At 37.2% G+C, this 14,191-nt stretch overlaps 1 protein-coding gene across 2 annotated transcripts in view; it reads right to left on the bottom strand.

Annotated features, from left to right (window-relative positions):
* Positions 1–14,191, bottom strand: part of GPR155 (G protein-coupled receptor 155) — a 41,972-nt gene that overhangs the window by 9,584 nt on the left and 18,197 nt on the right. For both annotated transcript variants that reach the window (XM_045852999.1, XM_045852903.1), the window contains exons 8-13: positions 13,800–13,917; positions 10,487–10,571; positions 9,713–9,803; positions 8,514–8,724; positions 4,455–4,559; positions 1,405–1,541 (exon numbers count right to left, since the gene is read on the bottom strand). In XM_045852999.1, coding sequence (XP_045708955.1) covers positions 1,405–1,541; positions 4,455–4,559; positions 8,514–8,724; positions 9,713–9,803; positions 10,487–10,571; positions 13,800–13,917 — 747 coding nt within the window. The remainder of the gene's footprint in view (positions 1–1,404; positions 1,542–4,454; positions 4,560–8,513; positions 8,725–9,712; positions 9,804–10,486; positions 10,572–13,799; positions 13,918–14,191) is intronic.

Below are 14,191 nucleotides of genomic sequence, written 5' to 3'. Positions count from 1 at the left end.
ATAACTTACCTACTTAATAATTAGGAAGAAGAACACTAAAGGGGAAAAACACCAAGAATACAGATGCTTTGTCTTTCGAACAAGAGGTTTCAACTTCTCCCCTTGACAGATGTCACTCAAGCATCATCTGTTCTGATCAAATTTGAAGCAAGAAGATATAAGCCATAATACAGCAGCTTACATAACATATCAGGACTGCCGACTAGCCCGAGACAGGACTGATTTTAAAATTAGTTCTACACAATGAAAACAATCACATCACTAAGCAACAATTCTTGGCAGCATTTCTTTTGGATTTTTGTTCTGAAACAGCAGTCACAATGGTGCTGGCTGATACCATTCTGTGTAAGTAGCATCCCAGTGTGAAAAGGGTAAGAGAGTTTCCTTGTGGATTATATGGACCATTTCCTACCTCAGGGCAAATTACTCTCGAACCATCTCAAATAGTTATATAAAAATAACTGACAATTCACAAAAGAGGATATAAAAGCAATTAAAAAACCCTTTAGTAGTAAAAAAATACATCAAGAAAATGCTGTTTTACCTACAAAATTATCAAATTAAAATATAACAGTCAATGTTGGTGAGAATACTTTACAAATCTATATTACTCCTTTGGAAAACAATTTAGCAAAATGCCTCCAAAGGCACAGAAATATTCATGTATGTTCTTTGATCCAGTTTTCCTAACTTTGAGAATTGATAAGGAAATATACTGCATGGAGATGTTTATCAGAGCATTTTTAAAAACTAGGAACGATCCATAAGGAATTGGTTAATTACGTAATACATCTCCCCTATGGTTTATTGAGGAGCCATTTAAAGTAATGGTTATGCACAACTATGTAGCAACATGAAAATGCTTGACTTAAGTAACAAAGCAGGAAATAAATCTGTATGTATGATTAGAACTATGAAAAATGTACTAAAAAAGTTAGTGGTGTGATGGACATTTTTCCTCTTTTCTTTATCTTGTAAGTATTATCTTGTAATGGTTATGTTATTTTGATAATTTAAAAATTATTTTTTAAAGTTGACCGATCTGAGGAATATCTTCTGAGAGACCACACAGGCATTCCCCTGAGGTCAGTCAAGGAATCCATTAGGAATAAGTGGCCCCGCACACATCACAGAAACACCTCTCCTTACCAAATTCCACAGTCAGAGTATAGACTGAGAAAGTGATTCCAAGCAAATAAGCTATTGGAACATTTAGGTAACAGAGTAATGTGAATTCTCCATTCTTCTTTCCCCAAAAAACATTTAGCTCAAGATTAGGATTCAGATAGCCTAGCTGCCACCCCCCTGGGAAGTAGTAACTAAATTTCTCCCAGATGCCTGAATAAAACCTTTGCCAAACATTTAAAGAAATGGCCCCAAAACAAAATCAGAAGAAACATTTACAGCAAACAGGCCAATAATGAGAAGTAAACACAGCAACACATGTCGAGTCAGTTGCTGGTCTCCACTCTGTAGATACTGCTCTTCTTCCTGGGCTAATATGCAGCTCTGGGAGTTACAGCGACTCACACAATGATCATCTGCGGAACAGTAAGTGCAACAATTTGTAATCAGAGCTTTTTATTTGAATGCACTTTAAATTCATAATGACTTCCTAAGCAAACCACCACATATGCACATTCAGCTCAGAATCAGTATATTACTTTAAAAGAATCTGAGGAAGACTCCTTCATGTTGTTTCAGGAGAGTTCTACTTGTAGGGTGTTTTTAGTCCGAAAAAACATGAGTAGTATGTAATAGTTCCCTTCTACACTACTCAACAGTGTAATATGTATATACATTTTTAAGGCTTAAATTAATAAATCAAGTTTTACCTGTAATAAATCTACATATTGGTCATGAATACCCTATTTTGGCTAGTAGGTAACAAATTTAATACTACCACTTGCCTTTCATTAAAGAGTTTAAAATTTGCCTTAGGAATGATGTTTAAGGCACCAAATAAAAAATATACACTTTATTTACATATAGAACCAAATCAAATCACAGACATGATTCTTCTCTGGCCTAAAAGGGAGGCCAGGGGCCTTTCCCAAGCAACCTGCTTTCCTACCCCAGTTCTACTATACATGGCACCAAAAGCTGGGCAAAACATTTTTACAAAATAGATGTCTAACATACAATCTTTTTTCAAAAAAATTATATTTATTTTTCTGGAGAGAAGGGAAGGGAGGGAGAAACTGAGGGAGAGAAATACTGATGTGCTGTGAGAGTTACATACATCGGTTGCCTCTCAAGTGCCCCCAGCTGCTGACCTGGTTCACAACCCAGGCATGTGCCCTGACTGGGAATCAAACTGGTGACCTTTCAGTTCATAGGCCAGTGCTCAATCCACTGAGCCATACCAGCCAGGGCTAACATATAGTCTTGTTTCAAAAAGTCAATGACTAAAACACACAGTTTTATAGCTCTTAACTACAAGCTAAGAATAAAAATTTTATTTCCTAAAGCCACTTTTTAGAAAAAGACGTATGTCCTCAAAGCATTACACGTAGAGCAGCATGAGAGCTAATGGCATGGGGGAAGGTCACAATGTTGCTAGGTGAAAACAAAGTGGGCTGCCAAACTACCTCTGCAGTGTGGTCCTATTTTAGTAAAACTTATTTGTGTCTATCTTGGCATAGGAAAATTCTATAGTATATGTAATAACCTGGTCTTAAAATATACGTATAAATATTATAAAATGGATAAAACTAAATTTCAGTATCTTTTATTTCCCTTTTTTATACACTATAATATTTATTTTGTCTTGGTACTGTACCAGTGTTTAGGGATGAGCAATTAATTATATTATTGAACTCTAAAATTTGTCATTCATTCATGATTTGATTTCCCTTAGACTTTACATTAGGCTTAGGAATGATACTAAATGGTGTGAGCAGACGAAGTTCACTTATGATGGCTCGCATTGTATATAATTTTCTCAAAATATGATCAGACTATCCAAAAAGTCCCTTTTGTTTTCAACAATCAGATTATTAATGAAGAAAATGACAGAGAAGTAAAGCATAAGGAAATTTCTGGAGCAAAAAAAACTTGTTAAAGCACATGTCGAATTTGTCAATGGGCTTTACTATTAGGTATTTTGTATACCTATGGGGAGAAGAGAGTACAGCAGAAAGCCTCGGGAGCTCCGACATAAGGAAATGCTAGCTTCAGAAAAGGGGGCACAAGTAGAAACCGAAAGGCAGTCGAACAGTTTCCCAACAGAAAGTCAGTGACAGTCCACATCTGATAAATTTTACTTCTTTCTATGGAAATGCAAATTCCACTACTTAAGATTCATTTCTAGTCAGCAAATGACAGCCAAATCTGAACGCTGCCTGATAATAACTACCACTACTACTACGGTGTTTAGTGAGCATTTACTCTGAACATCACTCACTGTGCATAGTGATTTGCATACATTATTGCTTATAATTCTCACAAAACTTGTTATATAAAAACATAATGCCTTTGGCAACAACACAGTTGACATACACTTCATTTAAAAAGAGGACTTTCTATGATTTACCTTCCAAACTTAATTATAAATGAGTATAATCAACTAAAAGTGCATTGTAACTTCACATAAGTGTATTCTAAATAATTGTTCTACATAATTAGAAATTCAGACCACAAATGTGATTCAGTCTCTTAGTTTGTATGCCAAAAAGTTATTTAGAAGTTATTACTTTTAAAGATTTTTCTTTTTATAAGAAAGGGCATATTTTAAGTATATGGATTCAAAATGTAATTAAGCCCTAATTAATTAGTCCTAGCCCTGGGGATGGAGAGCAGGGGGTGGGGGAAATCTCAGCTTCTAAAACAAGAAAAAAGGCAAAAAAAAACAATGGTGCTAGGGTAAACTCCTTGGAATTATCACTTGGGCTAAATTTATTGGAAAAACTGATGTGTGTGTGTGTGTGTGTGTGTGTGTGTGTGTGTAATGCTCCTATTAGTACATCATAAGGACTTTATTATTTAAAAATTTTTTTATAATTTATTTTTATTTTAATTGTTGTTCAAGTACTTTTCTGTCTTTTACTCCCATCCCAGCCCCGCCGCCAGGACTTTATTTTTTTAACTGAGTATCCATGCATGATTATTCTATTAGAACTTTCCCTCATCTTATTTGAGAACACATATCTTAAAACAGTATGCTTCTATAGAAATTCTATGTAGAGCTCTTTTAAAACATTTTTTATTTGTTAATTAATTTTAGAGAGAGGGAGAGAGAGAAGCATTGATTTGTTGTCCATCTTATTTATGCATTTGTTAGTTTCTTCTTGTATGTGCCTGGACTGGGGATCAAACCTGAATCTCTGGCAGGTGGGGATGCTGCTCTAACCAGCTGAGCTATCTGGCCAGGGCTATGCTGAATCCTTGTAAGGCAAAAAGGATAAGAAAACATCTGTTCCTTAGGCCTATCCTCATGGCCCAGAGATACTTACTTTTCTCAAACGAAGGAGTCCCGGGTCTACTGGGGCTTATGTTTCTTACTGGCTCTGTGGATAAGCAGCAGGACCCTCCATTTCCCATAGAGCAGGAGCAGCAACCTGTATAGACAACACAACATGTGAGGATTGAGCCCAATCATAACAGAAATGGGCATTGTCAAGAGATGCCAAACAGAACAAACCAAAACCACAAGCCAACCAACCAACCAAACATAGACTACAAACAAATCCACTTATACACACACAAATGTCACATGGTATCTATCAAAGAAAGTATTTGAAAGTGCTTATACAGAAAAGTTAACATGTAGAGTGGCTGACAGAGGATCAGCCCCTTTACATATTGTCTCCTCACTGTTATGAGACGAGGAAAAATGTTTTTGTCATTGCTATTTGACTAGTTTCCACTGTGCTTTGGGAACTAAGAATTTGAACACTTTCCTAAAGTGTTCTATTGCTTACAGTAGTTCATTTTCAAATTCCTTTGCCTGAATTTGAAAGCTCTCAAGGGCTTGGCCCCTCTTTCCCACTATCTAACTGCTCCCACTATTCAGCAAAGACCCTTTCCTTCTTTCACAACAATTCTCCTTTAAAAAGTTATTTATTTATTAGAGAGAGGGGAAGGGAGTGAGAAAGAGATGGAGAGAAACATCAGCGTCCGAGAGATACATCGACTGGTTGCCTCTTGAGTGTCCGCAACCCAGGCATGGGACCTGACCAGGAATCAAACCAGCAACCTTTCAGTTCACAGGCTGGTGCTCAACCCATGGAGCAACACCAGCCAGGGCTCACAATTCTCTCCTGGCTTCCACAAACCCCATACTTATTTGGTCTCCAGGCCTTGTTTGACAGGAACTTGCCACTTTTGTTAATTCATCTAAACACTCTCTTCCTCTAAGTTTAGCTCAAAACTCTCTGCTTTCAAGAATGTGTTTCCTACTAGTTCAGAAGATATAGTAAAAACAATTATATTCTTTTCAAAAATACACTGCTGAAAAACCTCTTGCTGGTTTATAGGTAGATTGGTTTACAGAAGACCACTGAGACATCTGCTACAGAGCTGTGAGTTTTCCTCTGTTTAGTCACAGAAGTGCACACAGTGTCCTTTAAAACATTTCACACACGTACAGACCTGGCATTTCTTGACATGGATAATAGAACAGTAACTTCAGTAACCTACAATATTAAGTGTGCCGGAAAAAATAATTGTGTGCTGAACCTTTCATTGATAATGTGCTTTAATTCTTCAACAGTGTTCTTAAAAACAAACAAAAAAAGATTTCAGAAGTATGAAAACTATAATCTATAATAAGCTACTACAAAACACCTTCATAAATTTCAGATAATGATGTCATCTCAAGGTTTAAAAACAGAGCTGCAGAATAACAGAAAAGAAAATACAGAGATCACCTGGCCCAGCCCTCTTATCTTCAGAAACTGGAAGGCTGGAAGCAGCCAAGACAAAATTACCTGCAGATGTAAAGCCAGCCCACGCCAACGACACAGACTCGGGAAAGCACCCACAGATTACTGCCACCACGAAAACTGTTGCACTAAGGCAGTGTTTTCTTCAAACATAAACTGGATATGTAAGTAGCCCACTAGCCTTCTCTTTAATTGAAACTTTGACAGTATATCAAAATGGGTTAATTTTCCTTTCGATCATAATTCCACACCATAACATGGGAAAGCCATGGGTCTCTGATAAATGTGTATCAGGGGGCAGAGGTGAGTGAACTCTCAGATTACTGAGGTTTCAGGGGGCTGCCCTGGACATCTAAAGTGTTATCTGACTAGCAAGGCAGAGTAGAGCAGGATTTAGGAAAGGAAAATAACCAGACAGGTTTAAAGACCTTTTCCTTAGGAACATAGGTGAATAGGCAAGTAAACAAGAATTTTGCGGTGGCAATTTCTAGGGTAGCTCCACAAAATCATGGCCTCTCTCATCCACCCCCATCCATCTCTCCATCCATTTAGCACATACTACTGAACACGTACAATAAGCCTGACACTACGCTAGGTGCTGAGGCTATGATAGGCCAATCAGTCACAGCACTTACAGTCTCATGGGTTATATGGATAATTTCAAAAGCAATTATAAAAGTGACATAAGAGGAGAGGGAAATATAAACATTGCAGAGGGTTTCCTCTGGAGGTGATATGTCTTCTGGTTCCCCATTCATATATACTAAAGGTGCCAACTAGTTTTCCTGATGGAGATGATGATGCAGCATTTAAAGATCATCTATGGCACAGATTTTTGCTATTTTTTAAAAGACATGTAAAGAAGTAGCAGCAAAAGTCTCTGGGCTTAGGACACTTAGTTTAGGGTCCCCATGGATGTTCTCAGGCCTTCTGTAGCCTGTTCTGAAACACGTGTGGGAAAGGAAGACACAGAACCAGCTGGAAATGGTGGTCTTCAAGCCCTGACTGAAAGCAGACAGCACACAGGTTTATAGGATGAATGTAAGAGTCCACAAAAAAAGTGAGGAAGGAGAGGATGCTGGGCATGACCAGAAAAGCACTCTCGACTTAGGAAAAGCGGCTTTTAAAATGTTAGTGAAAACATAAATGTACTTCTTGAACTACTGTTTTAAAAGGGAAAATGGCCAAGAGGGCTCAAAAGAAGTAAATTCTGATGTAATCACAAAAGCCCTAACAAATTAGTGAGCACCATCAATAACGTAAATTACCAGGGTCCTGACTGAAGCAGGGTTAATGGTGTAGAGTTCAGGACTTAGCAAACCAGAGCCCTGTGTAGGACACAGCAGTCTATGAAGGAGGTGTTATCAGCATCGGATGTGGAAACCAAGGCAGGAGGAGCTTGCCCAAGTTCAAACAGCAGTAAACTGTGGAGTTAGGGTGTGGACCCAGGCAGCCTGGCTTCCATTCCCAGTTTTTAAGCACTGGGCTATATATTTCTGGTTTGAGACAGAGAGAGAGGGAGGGAGAAGGAAGGCAATGTAAAATGCCTTATAAGATTTGTGGGATTTTTTCCTTTTAAGATAAAATGCAGACAACTGTAATTGAACAACAATAATTTTTTGAAAAGATAAAAACAGTTAAAAATTTTAAAATCTTTTCTCCCTTTTTGTTCTTTTTCTTCCTATCTTTTACTTATTAATGCTAACAACTAATAGTTTTGAGATTAGTCAGCTCTTAGCTCCACAAAATCTCTAAACAAAGTATGTACCATCATTCACACTTCCTAGCACAATATTTTGTCTGTGAATCCAAAATGTGTATTCTATCACTGAGTTCCCTTCATGAACTGAAGCAAACCCCACAACAATCATTAACACTTATGAACAAAGTTGCTAGTGAGGGTCATATTTTCACTTATACCAAGGACTGCTAAACATTTTCTATAAAGGACCAGATGATAAATATTTTGCAGACCACCGAGTCCCTTTTCGATGACTCATCTCCACCAATGTAGCATGAACGCAGCCCCAGACATTCATACACAAAGGAATGAGCTTGGCTATGTTCCAATAAAACATTATGGACACTAAAATTTAAATTTCATATGGCTTTCAAGTGGCACAAAATATTTGTCTTTAAATTTTTTTTCTTCGACCCTTAAAAAATGTACCAACTATTCTTACCTCTTGAACCTGTGCAAAAACAGGTGAGTGGCCAGATTTGGCCTGTAGACAGTAGGCTGCCAACTCCTCACTTACACGGTTAACCCCGTGTCAGGCAGGCCTTGGGCATTTTATCGACGGTGCTTGCCTGATGCAAGTTGTTAAATTAGCAAATGTAGGCACTTAGTTTCCTAAAAAGGACCTACCTTTGGTGTTACTTTTTTTCTAAAACTCTCAGGTCTGAGGAAGTTTAGGGTTTAACAAAAGATTATCCTCACAAAAAAATTATAAACAGGAATCTAATGAATGAACTTCCAAGTTCTTTCGATTATTGACTTTCATTTAAGTTCCTCATCTGAGAAATACCTGTGACAGTCAAGATAGTTCAAGGAGATTCCCTTAAACAAAATATTTAGGACGCAAGCTATACAGGCACATAAGAGTTTCTTTATATTAAGGATCATACTTGTTTCTGGGATAGAACTCGTAAAAGGTAAGGGTTCATTTATTGGTGCTGGACCCTCCTCAAAAGCAGTGTTCCCAGACTCCATGGCTTTGTGGTTCTGAGACTGGTTGAAACATTCGTAGCGTCCCGCTTGGGTGCTGCGGTTCATACACATGAGTGATATGCTGGCCGTCGCGATGCTGCAGAACAGGGTGACTGACGTGATGATCATCTGCCAACATTGCAAAAAGACATTAAGCCACTTTTCACAATTCCATCTTCCTAATCTTAGCAGGATAGGTTAAAGGTAATTTTTAGGGGGTGGAAAATAACAGTATCTTCATAGCTATAAATGCTCCAGAACAGTGGTTCTTAAAAAAGAGGAGTATGGATGGGATATAAGTTACTTGTAGAAAAATTAAGAGTTTGCTTGTAATCTTATATAAGATTTCTAAACTCTTCTTTTGCTATACATGGTTTGCCATGGTTTTGTCTATGAGTAATTTAAATAACTGTTTTCTTCAAAGTTTTTGCTTGCTTTCATGCATAGTTCAACCATACTTCAACTAGAGACTCTTATGGTAATAATACCAAAAATAAACAATTATAGGTAATATTTACTGAGTATTAACTATATGGCAATGCTTAGTTAAAGTCCTTTATGTGTAATCTTATTAATTCTCACAGCAACCCAGTAAATTCAAAATTACAAAACAAAAAAGGTAAGAAATCAAAATCATTAGAGGAAGTTTTAAATAAACATGTCCATGGGCCCTACCTACCTGGAGAATTTCTGATTCAGCAGATCTCAAAAATCTCTTTCTCTATAGCTTTCAAGCACACTTTCTCACAGATACTTTCTGTTCTGAAATTTACATTTATTACAGGATTGAAAGTCAAGAATCTGGCTTTTATTATTACTGCTAACTCATTAAATAGCTTTAAATTAATCACTCTTTCCTACAGTATAGGAAATATAATTCATAAGTGTGTTTAAGAAGACTCAGTAAATTTCAAACGTATGGAAATCCTCAACTAAAAATGAACTTATATAAAATCTTTACCACATTTTGAGGGGTGACTGGACAAAGGGATGTAGGATCATCAGTGTGATATGTAGTAAATTGGAATAGATTTTCAAAATTAATTTCAAGGTAAGCAAAGCACATTAGCAAGCTAAAAAGGGGCCTTCTCAGGAAAAGAAGTGTCACTCTTCTCACCTGCTCCTTCCCATAAAAGAAGGCCGAGTCAATGCTGTCTCCATTATGTTTGCCAGTTATCAAAAGAACACCAACAAGGAGAGCAGGAATTCTAGAATAACAAGCGTTTAGAGAAAAAAAGAGAATGAGTAGTTACTACTGACACAAAGAAAATTCTGAGATGTTCTTAACTCCAGCAGCTGGAGAGTGAGAGAAGGAGACGGAACCGTTCGTCTGTCAATGGCTGTGGGCCAGCTAACAGAAGACTGCTCCCATTCCTGTGTATCTGCTGGAACTCCGGCTTGATGTCCAGGTGGCTATTTCCACAGGTTACTTTTTTAGCCACGCACCATCAAACTCCAGGAGTCTCTGCTTTTCGTTTACACATGGGCATACTGGACTGCTGCCCACAGCCAATGCACAGGAGTGGACATTTCTTTTGTGGGCTCCATGCCTATCCGGGAGCTGGCATGCTTCACTTTCTCCCACCCCTCTGCCTACAGCCAACATAAATTACTTCAACACCTTACATCTTTCTCCCCGCTTTCCTTCACCTAATGCATAAAAACATTTGCAAACTCTGAAACGATGGACATGCCATCTTTCCTACCTAGCCATGCATCTGGTGGTTCAGACTCCAGGCCCCAAGACTGGTCTTCTTTTTTGCTAGCCTAATAAACCCTTTCTTTTAAAAATACTTTCAGCTGTGGAAGTCAGAAATTTTTTTTGGAAGTCAGACATTTTTAACTCTGTATACACAGAAACATGTAAGCAAACAGAAAACTACCAACTTACCCCCAGCCACATATTATGATGATTCCAACCGGAATTTGTACCCTCTCTTTCTTTTTCAAAAGAAACAAGGAAATTGCTAGAAGTCCTAAGAATAAGAAATAGAGGTTGAAAGATATATAATTACTTGATGTTGATCAGACTTCATGGAACTTTATTTAATCAAGCTTCTTTCAGTAGCAGTCTATAGTTTTTGCCCAAAATTTACTCCAAGTAAATGCTGTCCCAAATAATTTGAAGCAGATTTTCTTAATTCAAAATCATTTGTGTTTTTCCCTCCTATACTGTGTCTTTACTCAAATCTTATTGTTTTATACATGAGGATTTTTATCAAATGCCCCAAATCATCTTTTGACTGATGTCTTTGGAATATATATTTCTAAATATATTTGGAAAAAGAAAAATTTTAAGTGGCTACAGAACAATTCTAAGAATGAAAACACTCCCATTCTATCAGTGTAAAGAAAGTACAGGCAATTCTTACACAGGTTTTGTTTTTGGAAAATGCCCCAGGTCAAAACGATCTATGTTAATACAAATACAATAAGAATTTACTACAAAAACAAATGTTTTAAAGTTCTTTAGCTTTCCTTATACTGTATATCCAATTATTTATACCAGTAATGTCTTATTTAACAAATTCTACATAGCTATAGCATCTTAGAGCTTTCGGGGTGGAAGGGACCACTGCTATAAATTCACACCTTCATTTCGCGGATTTGGAAAACAAGGGTCAGCCAGCCCACACAGCCAGCAGAGGGCAGAGCAGGACTGGGAACCCAGCCACCAGATCTGAGGCCAGTCCACTGGATTAGTGTTTCTAAAGCTCAGATCCATGGACCCGGATGGTTCCCCAGACATATTCCTCAGAATCTGGAAATTTCTGAGAAACTTTAAGTCTTTTTGGTATATTTTCAATGACAATCACCTAATTGCCCATCTTACAACTAAAGTACAGGCTTATGATTTCAGGGCTTACATTTGCCTTTATATTCAGTTTGAGCCAAGTGAAGGCAAACACATGATCCAGAATGAAGGCTCTGTGACAGTTTGAAGGGAGAAAAGCAAAGAGAAAACCAGACCTTAAATCCACATGTGGAAATAAAGGCAGGGTGAACTTAAAAAAAAATCACAAAACCCTAACTGCAGACATGATTTCCATTTTACATTTCAAGCTATGATTCAGATTAGCAAACAAGATCCTTTGTCATGTCAATAAATGTTGCTAATTAGAATTACTGAGTTTATGGTTTTGTTTGAATCTCATCTGTGAATTTGCTTGGGTTTTAAAGTTATGTATTAGCTGTATATAAGGAATTCATACCAAGATTTAAGGTTGTACAGATTAAGTAACTGTGTGCTAAAAATAATATAAATCAACACGAACATCCTCAAGAATTACTTTTCTTACAGGGACCACACATTACTCAAGTTCAAAAAGATACTATAATATCCACTGCTCTTCTCTAAATGCATTTGCACATGCTGTAGTTTCAGGTTTTCAAAGGGTCCAGGAAACAAGAAACCAATCACGAAAGTGTGCCAACTGTGTTACAGTACCGAGGACACTCTTCAAAATTCTAATGTTCATTATTTCTTCCTTGTGAAAAGACTGACACAGGAATAGCTCCAATCTGGCTCCGCATCTCTCACTGACAAAGTTGAAAGAGCTCCTGCCCGAAGCAGTTAAACTCTTTGGGCCTTATTTTCCTCATTTGCAGAATGACAGATTTAAACCAGACTAGTGTTTCCAAAGTGTAGAGATAAAAGGTGGCAGGAGGTTGAAAAGTTTTTGACTAGTTATGTGTTTAATATGTGTTTCAAAAGTTTTTAACAGCACATGAAACCTTGGATACTGACACAAGTGAAAAAAAAAGTAAGTCAATTTTCAGGAAAAAACAAGGACACGGCTATGCAGATATGGCAGAAATCATGAGGACGATATGCAAATAGTGAAATTAAAAATGGCTGAATGGGATGATTTAAAATGACACTTGAGGTCTAAAATTCTGTTTCATCATAATAATCACAAGGTTAAAGGGCTCCTTTAACTTTGATCTATTCCCTTAATTGGGGTTAGGGAATTCAGAATGTTTCTGGATAGATTTTGGCATACATGCTTGAAGAGTGTTTCAGGGAGACTTGGGGCTTTTTGGTACGTTGATTTATTTACTGCTTTCTTATTCTTATTATAAATTTAGCCTTAGTAATCCAGGTATTAGAGAAATTATTTAGAAATAAAGGCTTTAAGCTGTTTAAATTTGGTATCTCATGAAATCTCTTATGCTATCCAAGGTGTACTTGCCTTTAAAAAGCTCAAACCTTCTCTTTGCACTGACTTTTTCACTGTGTAATTCCTCACCACATTGTTGCTTCATTTCAAAAGGCTGTTGACTTAGTTTGGGCACTGCTTTTGATGGTGAAGGTGCAGAACCAAAGGCCTGTGCCTCACAGCCACGTCCTGACACCTGCCTCCTAACAGTGGCTATCACCAGCCCTACCATTCTACAATTTCCTTTTACGTGCCATTTTTTAGGTTCACATTTGTGGTATGAATACAAAATAGCCCAACAGAATGTTTAAAAAACATACCAGAAGGTATTCAAATAAATATTATACTTCAAAATAGCAATGTGCTAAATCATTTTGAATATCCTTCCTGGAGCCAGTTGAAATGAGAAATAGTTTTTCTTACTGGGTACTCTTCTATTTCCATACCTTCTTATTCCTTACTTTAGTTGTTCTCATATTATCAGTTTTCTATCTATGTAGTACTATAGTTCTATTTGTTAAAAGCCTACCACATACCAGGTATAAATACCCATATTCATTTAATTCTCAAAATAACTCTGTAAGGTACAATGACCCAGGTACAGGTGAGGGAACAGAGACTGCAAAAGTTAAGTCATTTGCTTAAGGCAGAGCCAGAATCTTTTTATTCATTCAGCTGGACTCTGATAGTGAACTCTGGGACATATCTTACATGCCTCACACTTCTCTGCCCATTCCCTACACTCTCTATCTGCCTCCAGGGCCTGCCCTCTTGGAGTCTCCAAAGGACAGCTGTGCTGACTGTGGCCTAGGGCCAAAGAGGAAACGAGCCATGTGAGAGGAAACCACCCAAACCCTGGCGGAAATACAGCACATTAGCAAACAGAACTCGGCTTTGAGGACTGCCCACGTTAGCAGGTGTAAATGCCGAGAGAATACCTTACTCCTGTACAGGGAGACTTCCAAAAGATCACTAGAAGCTGAGGGTTTATAGTGATGGAGACAGGAGAGACCTAAATAAATTTGCACTCATGGTCCAACTTACCTGCCCATAGATAGGTGCTATAGAGGGAGCTGTACAATAGAACAAACACCAGAATTTGTCCAATAAAATTTTTTTCTTTAACAAAATTCCATATTATCATTCCAGCACAGACAACAGACTGAAGAAAAATGAGAAAAAACAAAGTCATAGTCATGTTTTATTCACAGTAAATGTAATTATTCAGTTTAAATTATTGCTGACTAATTATCAACTATAGCATTCTAGTTATACTAAAACTTCAAGTTTTATGGTAAAAAATCTTTCTTATACAGATTCTTTAACAATGTACATATTCAATTAAAACAGATAACATTCTAAATATTAACTTTATATTTAATAATGGTTTACATAGAACATGCTAACCTTCCCATTATAATTTGAGATATGTGAAG

Source organism: Phyllostomus hastatus, unplaced genomic scaffold (genome assembly GCF_019186645.2).
Source record: "Phyllostomus hastatus isolate PE091 unplaced genomic scaffold, TTU_PhHast_1.1 phas_contig_1, whole genome shotgun sequence".
NCBI classification, from domain to species: Eukaryota; Metazoa; Chordata; class Mammalia; order Chiroptera; family Phyllostomidae; genus Phyllostomus; species Phyllostomus hastatus.
Note: the sequence above shows the minus strand (reverse complement) of the source record. Positions and strands in the feature narration are given on the sequence as shown.